Source organism: Chenopodium album, chromosome 1, assembly GCF_948465745.1.
Source record: "Chenopodium album chromosome 1, dcCheAlbu1.1, whole genome shotgun sequence".
In the NCBI taxonomy this organism is placed as follows: domain Eukaryota; kingdom Viridiplantae; phylum Streptophyta; class Magnoliopsida; order Caryophyllales; family Amaranthaceae; genus Chenopodium; species Chenopodium album.
The window spans coordinates 2,908,088-2,918,341 of NC_137834.1; the positions used below are offsets into that span (position 1 = coordinate 2,908,088).

The following is a 10,254-nucleotide window of genomic DNA, read 5'->3' on the forward strand; positions in this document are numbered from 1 at the left end:
AGAATTGCTAACCTACATGTAATATATGCTCAAGATAAAAAAGCTCAATCAATCAAGATTCTCAAATACAGGGTAAAAAAACCCATAAACTAATATGTTCTATGTATAATGTAAAGAGCTCAAGATTTATACCTAAGGAAGGTGAATGTTCTGTGAACTCCGACGACCAGTAAGCTTCTGCCACCACCGATGACACTTTTCTGCGATGGTACGCCTCCCCTGAAAAACCTTCTCCACCACAGGCAATAGAAAAAATGCAACAGTAGCACCCAAAGCTGAAATTCCTTGAGCTAGGCAGTAATAATACCAGGATTGATCGATCTTCTTCTTCCAGGGGGTTTTTAGTAGATTGCTGTAAATGCCACTATAAAAATAGTGCCAAACCACCAAGTCCGAGGCGAGTGTAGGCCCAGTAGGGGTTGGTACTAGCACTGGATAATCAGTAGGGGTTGGTGCTAGCACTGGATACTCATCCCGTTCATCCGGGTCTGCCATTTTGACGATGAAAGAAGACGAAAAAAAATAAACCACGAAAAACCAGAGAAGAAGAGAGAGAAAATATGTAAGAAATTAAAATAGGTAAAATGAGTGATTACTGGGGTGTTTAAATAACAGCTAAGATAAAATATTCCCTATCCTAACAAACTTCTGGTTCCTTCGTTACAAAGTAAATAATTGAATAATACAAAAATCAAATTAATCATGGATGAAGCATGACATTTAATACATGAATCAAGTGAAAACCAAACTTTCCTTATTTATTTGTAAACTAGTTGAGCCATCGCGCGCGATACCTCAATAAACACGAATGGACTGTTGTTATTAATTTTAATTTATAATTGATGTATTACTAATTCGATTTATTTGTAGGTTGGGTTATGGGTTTAGTTTTGAAAATTGATGTTAAATTCTTAATGCGCATGGTAGCCCAATAAAGTAAAACCAAGTATTGATAATTTGTAGTGTAAGCAAATGAGTAATAGTAATTGCTATAGTTATTGTTCGAAAATATTGGTATTGTGAAGAAAAAAAAGGTGTTTTGTAATTAGCAAAAGCGTGGAGAAAATACAAAAGGAACTTTCAAAGCATAATATGAATATATCTAGCTAAATGAAACTATAAGTATTAAAGTTTGATAGATTGGTATTCATATATATTGCAAAGGGAATTTTGAAATAAATCACCATAATAAATAACAATAAAATAAATAAATAATAAAAAAATAAATAATAAAAAAAAAAAAAAAAAAAAACGTGTCCAGTTTTCAATAGAATAATTATAGACCATTTTCCTCTTAATTTTTTCAAGATTTTTTAAGAGTATCAAGCATTAAGACTCAAACAAGATATCAGATCTGCATGTAATAGTGAAAGGTAAGAACAAAATTCATTTATCAAGAGTGACATTGATTGTATTCAGCCATACACAGTGCAATACTACAATGCATATACATGACAAAATGATAACTGGTATTATGGGATGGTTCAAATGTTCAATACATTCGTGAATGACAATTAAACAGGTTAAGTACCTTTCCTAAGTAGCAAATAAATAGTAGTATGAATAACTGAAAGCAATAGGATACACATTTTTCTCAACTGTTCTATATATAGCATTGATAAACCAAATAGACATCGCCAAAAATCCTCATACAAAATAGTCATCCAATTAAGATGGAAATTTTGAGTCGCCTCTCAAAATCACAAGATAGAAGAGTACTCAACTACTCATACTATAATATTAGTAGGTGATTTACACAAGTCCACGGGTAAGAAAATATCCAATTATTCCTGGGGAAAAAAAATGTAGAATAGGTAAGCAAAATTTTACCCAAAATGAGACATTTTCAACACCTGCAATAATCTACACTATTCATAAAATAAATTAATTACCAAATACGAAAATTATACAATACTCAGATGTTCATTAAACAATTCCTACGCAGTGTACATTAAATTATCTAATTAGAGCCACATTTAAGGATATAGACAAGCAAGCAACCATGGTTCAACTTTTAAAATTGATACAAAGCTTATTCATTATTCTACACACCCCTCTACTACACGACATATTAACAAGACTTACAAGGACACATGATAAAACATTCATATGAATTCCAAGTATAAGCCAAGCAAGCATACAACACAATTAACTTCCCACAGTACACTCCTTAACAACATTGACTAATGAATGTCTAAGTCTAATATACATAATACCCCTAAACAGAATACAGTTACATATGATTGTATAACAGCTATTTACACCTATGCTTTCCTAGGATCACCGGAGAATTATCAAATATCTAATTGATGATTTGAGCATAACAAGAAAGCCAACAAGAATATACATGATATCCATCTTCCACAGTAAAACACCTATGATAAATACATATCAAATCTATCCTTTTATGTACAGCAAAAAAGACCAAAGAGCAAGAAGAGGACTCGGCTTATGGAAGGCGATATAACATAATTATCATCAAGGTGCGACAGGCATCATTTAGATTCTACTCATTTACATTTCCTTCTTTTACTTCTAATTCTAACTCCAACCTTCTGTTTAAAATTTTTCACTCCATTTCCTTCCACACTCTCTCTCTCTCTCTCTCCCTTGCTCATCTAATCTAGTTTCACACTACATTCCCATCTCTCTTGCTCTCTCTTTCTCTCTCTCTCTCCCTCAACTAATCTAGTTTCACACTACCTTCCCATCTATCTCTCTCTCTCCCCCCCTCCCTCTCTCTCTTGCTCATCTAACCTAGTTTCACACTACATTCCCATCTCTCTTGCTCATCTAACCTAGTTTCACACTACATTCCCATCTCTCTTACTCATCTAACCTAGTTTCACATTACATTCCCATCTCTCTTTCTCTCTCTCTCTCTCCCTCAACTAATCTAGTTTCACACTACACACACACACACACACATCTAATCTAGTTTCACACAACCTCATCATGTTTGTCTTTCTCATGCTCATGTAACACACTACATCCTCATGTTTTTCTCTATCTCTTACTCATCTAATCTAGTTTCTCACTACCTCCTCAATGTCTCTCTCTCTCTCTCTCTCTCTATCTATCTATCCAACACACTACCTTCTCAATAATGTTTCTCTCTCTTTAACACACTACCTCCTCATCTCTCTCTCTCTCTCCTAAAATAAGCAGTAAATTTCTTATTGATGAACAAAGCCCAAGGCCCAAAAAGACAATCAGTGATACTATTAAGAGATGTACTGATGGACGAAGTGGAAATATTAGCCATGCAACCAACATCTATCACGGGGTATATGTTTGATAAGGAGCGTAGGTGGGATTGAAAAGTTTAGTACCTCCCATGTTTGTTAAGGGGTAAGGGAAACAGGAGGTTTCTGCTACACCCAATCATTTCTAGTGTAATTTTGAGATAAGTAATTTATCAAGGACACAAATAAAGAAAATTATGATAAAAATTAACAACAAAAAAATATTGGCAATATTAAATTTAGTAGTTTGATTCAGCAATAGCATTAACTACACTCAATTCGTGTTTATTTTTAACTTTTGTTTACAACTTATGTTTCTTAAGTACACTCAAAACTTAAAATAGGTTCAAGCTTTAATTCGAAGTTCAATCTTAGCATAATCTAGCATAATGGGCATTTAATTCCAAGTTTCAAGCTTTAAATTTCCCCCCAAAAAAAAAGGATATAAAAAATCTCAAGCTCATCAATAGGTTCAATCGCATACTCATCGCCGACGATGTATATATCTATAGCAGTAAATTTCCTCAATTTATTATGGGTAATCTAATCCATGCGGTTTAACATGCCTTTCTGATTTTATAATTGATTTCAATAGTAGTATTTTTTCGATCCCAAGTATCTCTTTTTTAAGCCAAGAAAAATAACCCAGTTCATCCCACACATATAATCCAATTATTCTCACATTATAACCCAAATTACAGGGGAAAAAAAAAAAGCAAAAAAAAAAAAATGTACCTTAATTGAGTGAGCAGAAGGCTACGATTCTCCATAGTTTTTCCGATCCACCCCTCTGATTTCAACACAATTAATCTGACCTAACAATAAAGATAACACAAAGCGATATACCCGACATAAAAAAAACAAACATATGAATAACCAACATCAGAGTAACTCTTCGGAAAACATTTCAGCGATATTGATAGGCCGAGAGTAACCCACTGCCCTAACTCTCTGCATTAAGAGACTATGCCATCAATTATTTTGTCCTCTAAGTTATTGGTGATTTACAAAAGCAGGAACCAAGCATATTAAAACAACAGTCCAAACCACGAGTAGAAAAAGCAATCAACAGTGTAGGACAATTTATGAACCTAAGCAAAATAACATAACAGATCTCTAATTATTCCGATAAAATACTCAGCATATATGGCACAGCCTACGAAACAACCAGAACAAGTGCAAATGATAGCTTTCATTACAGCATAAATTTAATCAGATTTATCAAAATTATCAGTGGCAAAAAGCATGTAGGCCATCATTTGTGTTTCTACTTTTACAATCCAGCTGTTTACTTAGCTTCTATGTTAAGTGATGGGTTACCAGGGATGAAAAACCCCATATGCTGAGATCCGAGATTTTTTTTAATTCTTCTAAATTCTATCAATTTGGTATTAGAATCTGGATTGCAATTTTTGTTCATAGTTAACACACATTTACACATGGATTACCTATATTACAGAACGGTGACACTATGATGTGATAAATTTATGGAAAGAGAAATTACGAGACATTTTGTAACATACCAATAGACCATGAGTATAGCATGTCAAACCCATACATGAAAAGCCTGGTTAGTAAATCTGATTTTTCTGAACTTCTCCTCAGCTAGATTCTTCACCACATGCCTGCATAGGTAAAAAGTGCTGGAATGCTTTCTTTATGCTGGCATCCTCATCTTGGTTCAACAATCGTCAACAAAAAATAATAAGAATGAAGGCTATATTGTGAATTTGATATTCATGAAACATGTACATTCAAGAATTACAGTGCAACCAAGCAAAATCATTGAACACATCATTCACCTTATGATTCTTTTTTAAAGATCGAAGGCACTCTCTCATTTGCTCTGCTTTTGTAATAGGCTTAACTGGCAAAATACTCTGCAAGTCGTATATAAATACATCAAAATAATGGCAAATTCTAAATATATAGATTAACTTCACAGCTATGCCCATCTTAACAAGAATCCACCTTCTTCTCCTTACCAATGGGTTCAGAAGGTTTTGCAGCAATGGGATCTTCTGGAGGCAACCCAAGATTGCGTCTTCTTTCATCCTGTGAAACCAAGTTAAAGAAAAATGTCAAGTTACCACTGGTCCTCAATATTCAACTAAATAGATCCAATAATTTTAAGGCTAGAAACTTCAAGATGGCACTTAGAGAGGTAAACAGACAGTCCAGTAAAAAAAAAGTGTGGCAAAGATCTTTAAGCTTGAAATCTTGCAATCAGGACCTTCTTTTCTAACTAAACTAATCGTAAAGGTATACAACAAGGCGGAAAATTGTTTTCTCTCATTATCATACTAGCTGTGTTGAACAATACAGTGTATGAAGCAACTTTTCTTGAATTATGAAAAAAAAAAAAGAGAAAAGTAGCAACACTAAGAAATACAATCTGTTACCTGTCCCTTTCATGAAGAGCGGAGGTCCAGTAATTTCACCACCTCTTGGACGGTGTGGAAGGAAGAAAACACAATTGTCTTCATCAACCATAGCATCTGATCCATGAGCTTGAACCTACAACAACGAAGTAAATTGCAAGCTTTGAATGAGCAAGCAGGCACTAGATGTGAGAAAATAAAGGGAAATTGCAAATCATACTAGCTGCAAACAGTTAAACCTTAAGCAGTCAAGTCATACACACCCTGAACAACAAGGTCTTGGTGTTCAAGCAATTGTTATATTCTACCACCACCACCACAAGCTATTTGTATATCTAGACAGTATGACTATTGATTCCGGATAGAAAGAGTAGATGACTAATAACCAAAGTATTGTTGTTCAGTTAGAGTTCCGTAGCTGTGTGAGCTACAACATAATAGAGCACACTTTGCAAATGCAACAGCTGGTTGAAGCAATTCCAACTTCTAGCGTTTTGGGGAGGGAGCAAGCTAATAAATCTGAAGGCAAGAATACTATTCTGAGCCAATGCATCAACTAAGCAGTAATCATTGATGTTGAGCTAGGTTCTTTGATGCCCATGTGTAACTATAAACCTGGGTTCTGAGTATTTTGACTTTGCATGAAATCAAAAAATAAAATAAGTGACATGACCTTTATACCTCTTTTATGATTCCCATATATTGGGGATGCTGAAAACAGAGGGCCACTCCTAGTATGGAATTTACCAATACAAAACCTCAAATTGAATGAACTTTATTGATTTCCTTTGGTAAAGTTTTCTTACTCACGTTTTTACCACTCCTTTAAAATTTCTTGAATTTTATTCTTGGTTCTCCGTTAAAACTCTTTGCATTTTTACTTGGAGGCTCTTTCTTTTTTCTCATTTAACACACGCCTTCTTTCAAACACTTTCAACTAATTATCTTATTATGTCCCTTTTTCTATATCAGTCCATATGACGATTTATGTTACTCGATCCCAAATTGCTTTGGGAGTAAGGTTTCATTGTTGTTGTAGTCGTACAACCTCAAATTGGGACATCTACACTATCTACTAAATATAGAATGTGACACCTAAAAGATGAAGTTCACCAAGATTACCAAAATGCAAGCATAAGCATAGCATGGAAATAAGACAAAGATGAGAATTCACCAAGATTACTAATATTGCAAGCATAAGCAAAACATGGAAATGCAACACAACATTCTCCCCAAAAATCACAAGTGAGGTGGGAATCAAGTTAACATTTGTAAGCAGGAGTGAGCAAACATAGGCTTTCCAGCTTCAAAAGGGGCCTTTTATACCGTCTAAGGGATATGTCACAGCAGCAGGAGTTTAAAAAAATAAAAATATCATTAATATAATTGTAATATGATGAAGGGTACTTGGATTTAACGGCAATGTGTATCTTTTTCCCAGGTGGTAAGCCAAACTTCTTCATCCCTATAGATGCTTGGAAGAGAGTCCTCTAGCATATGAGCACATCAAAACAGGCAATTGCCCTCTAGCATAATAATAGTGCTGATTCTTGTACAAGCATCATTAAACAGGACAATCTCCGATTACATGGTTAAAAGTAAAACCTAAAATCCATAAGTAATTATCTGCAATTTGACTCCTAGTAATAAATCATCGAATCCAAATTGGCATTCATCTAGACAAGAACAGATTTTCTGGGAGCATCAATACACAAAAAGGTTATGAGTCTTATGACCCTCCTTCAGCATATATGCATCATAATATTAAACTATAGTTTAAATCCTGTAATCAACCGGATAAATTTTCAATCACACTATGAAAACCAAAGCAAGTCAACATCTATAAGCAATTATTTGATTTGACTCCATCATTTCATGTAAAAACCACATTATTTGGTTGGTAGGGGGGTGGGGGAAGGGAAAAGGAAAGTGATATGCAATGAGGGCAATTCAAACCAATCATTGAATGATTAACAAAATGAGTGATCAATAATAAGCTTCACAACAGATTCAAGGAATCATAATCTTACCACAAAAATTTCTCTCTTGAACTCTGTTGAAAGGCACTCGATGGCAATATCATCCCCAAAGGCGGCGGCACGGCCTTCTCTATTTTCATCTACAGTCAATAAACCCTCCTCAGTATATTGCAATGTGATGATATCATACTCATCATCAGGAGAACCAGAGATAGACATGTATTTGGCCCAACTCGGACCGTCGTCCACTGCAATACACCTCTCTTTGTAAATAGATTCTGCCGCCGTTTCTCTTCAAAAACAAAAACAAACACCAATACAACCCCATAAAGACAGGCAACAAACTTTTGTCCAGCCAAAATGGCTACAAAACTACAGCTAATGTAACTCAAATATTCTGCACAACTTTGAATACAAAACAATTTGGCCTTCAATCTAACACTATTGAAATCAAATGAAGAAGCAGCATATAATTCAACTCTCTACAGCAATCAACATTACATAAAGCTACCTTAATAACAAGAAATTTTCGATTCGTTTGTTTTTATTATTTTTTTTTGATGAAATCGCTTCAATTTTTTTACAAATAGGATGAAAATTGATGATAAAACCACCAGTCACATATTTTTTATTTTTATTTTTAAGAAAAATTGGTATATAAAAAATAAAATAAATAAAAATCCAAGTGAACAGATCTAAGATTAAAAAAAGCGATTTACAGGAAAATGAAAATATAATCCAAAAAAACTCAGAAATTTTTTATTACCGTTGATTAATTTAAAAAGAGATTATTACCGTTGCGTACAAATTCCAAATGAACAGATCCACATAAATTATTTTTAAAAAAAAAACAGAAAAATAAAATCAAATACAGCATGCAAAAGTCAACATCAAGGGAGCTCAAAAAACCCAGAAAATCAATCACAAATTCCAATCAACTAAACCCAAATTTTTTTTTTTTTTTGAAACAACTAAACCCAAATTAATCGACAAACAATCAAATTAATCATGTTTTTTTAATTAAAAAAAAAAAACAAAATTACCTAAGCATGCCAATATTGAGGAGTTCAAGAATAGCATCATCCAAGATCTGCCGATCAGATTTCTTCGCCAACAATTTAACTTCTTGAACAATATGAATCCCCCACCCAAATTTAAGATCAGGCGAATACAAATTCTTAATCACAATCTCCACTTTTTCTCTCTCCTCTTTTTCCGCCGATTCAAAATCTTGTTCAAATCTCTTCACCGTTCTCCTCCTCAACTCTTTGGCCCCACCACACTCCCCTTCTCGAAGACCCCACATCGCCGCCTTCTCCGCCGCCGAGAATAGACAGTTCCCGTCGGCGTCAACATCGCCGCCGTGACTCAGCCGGAAAACCACCGGAGGTAGGCTTTTATCTTCTGGATGCTTCCACAAAACACCCTTTGCCTGCAACCGAGAAAGACTCTTCCTTTGTTGATCTTCTAACCCTGTGACGTCATCCCATGACGTCGATGGAAAATCAACGGCTGTGGTTGTAGCTGGTGGGTCCCTCCAAGTGATCAACGGTGGAGTTTGCGGTGGTAATGTATCCGTTACGGTGGCGGTGTCGCAGAGTAGCTTCCCCATTATTTAATTATTATTATTTTAATTTTTTATTTTTGGAATTTGGGAGGAGAGAGAAAGGGGGAGAAGCTAAAGGGGGGTTAGGGTTAACGGATAGATCAGGGAAGGCGGGAGAAGGAGGAGAGGACACGTGGAGGGATCAAAGGTGGGAAAGAGGCGTTGAAGAGAGAGAAAGAAATGTAAGAGAGGCTTTGCCCCCACTTCACGATCAACTCCATCATCGGCAATATGTAGCCATTATCATGAATCCACTAACAAACATAACTTATATAATAGAGCACGTATAACTAATAAATCCGCTAATTAGTTAAATTAGGTATTAAACCCAATAATTTACTAAGAATTGAAATAACAACACAAAACAATTTCAAGAATTTTCAATTCGAATAGAAACCTAAATATCAAAATATCATAAATTAATTATTTATATATGATAGACTAGTTGGTAAAAAACATTTAATTTGTTTCATGAACATTAAAAATCCTTGCACTACTATTATTTGATTCTACTAGTATCTGAATTAATTATTTCACCTTTTGTACATTGCCTGCTCCCCCTCCTCCGGAATCCTTGACCCGCCTGAATTTGATCCACGCTTGAAGTTGCAGTTCTGGACAGTTTAGTTCTCGGTGGAAGGTAACATTGATAGGGATGTCCTTATTAAGTTGAAAGACGGCGGTTCCGGCGATCTTTTTGCGGAGAATCGGCATCAGAGTAAAGATTATTAATTTGAAGTTAGACTCAGGGTCGGATAGTTCGTCGTTGGGAATAAAAAAGAGGAACTTGTAGTTTCCAACTGCATTCTCGTCAAGCAAGTCCAATTCCAACTCCAAGTCCAACTCCGCTCAATCCAGCCACCGACGATTATTGGTTCCGAGTCATGCCTCAGCTTCCTGACCGGGGGATCTACGTTCAACTCCAACATCCACCACGTCCCCTCTCTCTCTGTCTTACTCTTGCTTGATACTAATCCCATCGATCAACAATAACGAACACTCGTCTCTTTCGCCCTAGGAGATATACAATAAAACAATACGTA

The 10,254-nt window shown here is 35.2% G+C and overlaps 1 protein-coding gene across 4 annotated transcripts; it reads right to left on the minus strand.

The window, feature by feature from the left end:
• Positions 1 to 1,448: 1,448 nt before the first annotated feature.
• LOC145640065 (uncharacterized) lies at positions 1,449 to 9,429 on the minus strand. Of its 4 annotated transcripts, none has more exons than XM_081691384.1 (8): positions 8,649 to 9,429; positions 7,657 to 7,897; positions 5,648 to 5,762; positions 5,231 to 5,300; positions 5,048 to 5,125; positions 4,769 to 4,920; positions 3,981 to 4,055; positions 1,449 to 1,790 (listed from the first exon to the last, which is right to left on the minus strand). In XM_081691384.1, exons 1-4 carry the CDS (start codon positions 9,215 to 9,217, stop codon positions 5,296 to 5,298), a joined length of 930 nt encoding a protein of 309 aa, XP_081547510.1. In that variant the 5' UTR covers positions 9,218 to 9,429; the 3' UTR covers positions 1,449 to 1,790; positions 3,981 to 4,055; positions 4,769 to 4,920; positions 5,048 to 5,125; positions 5,231 to 5,295. The 4 variants fall into 4 exon arrangements, with proteins under 4 accessions (XP_081547510.1, XP_081547507.1, XP_081547515.1 ...); XM_081691381.1 differs by having other exon boundaries at positions 3,981 to 4,060; XM_081691389.1 differs by lacking the exon at positions 3,981 to 4,055.
• Between the last annotated feature and the right edge of the window lie 825 nt (positions 9,430 to 10,254).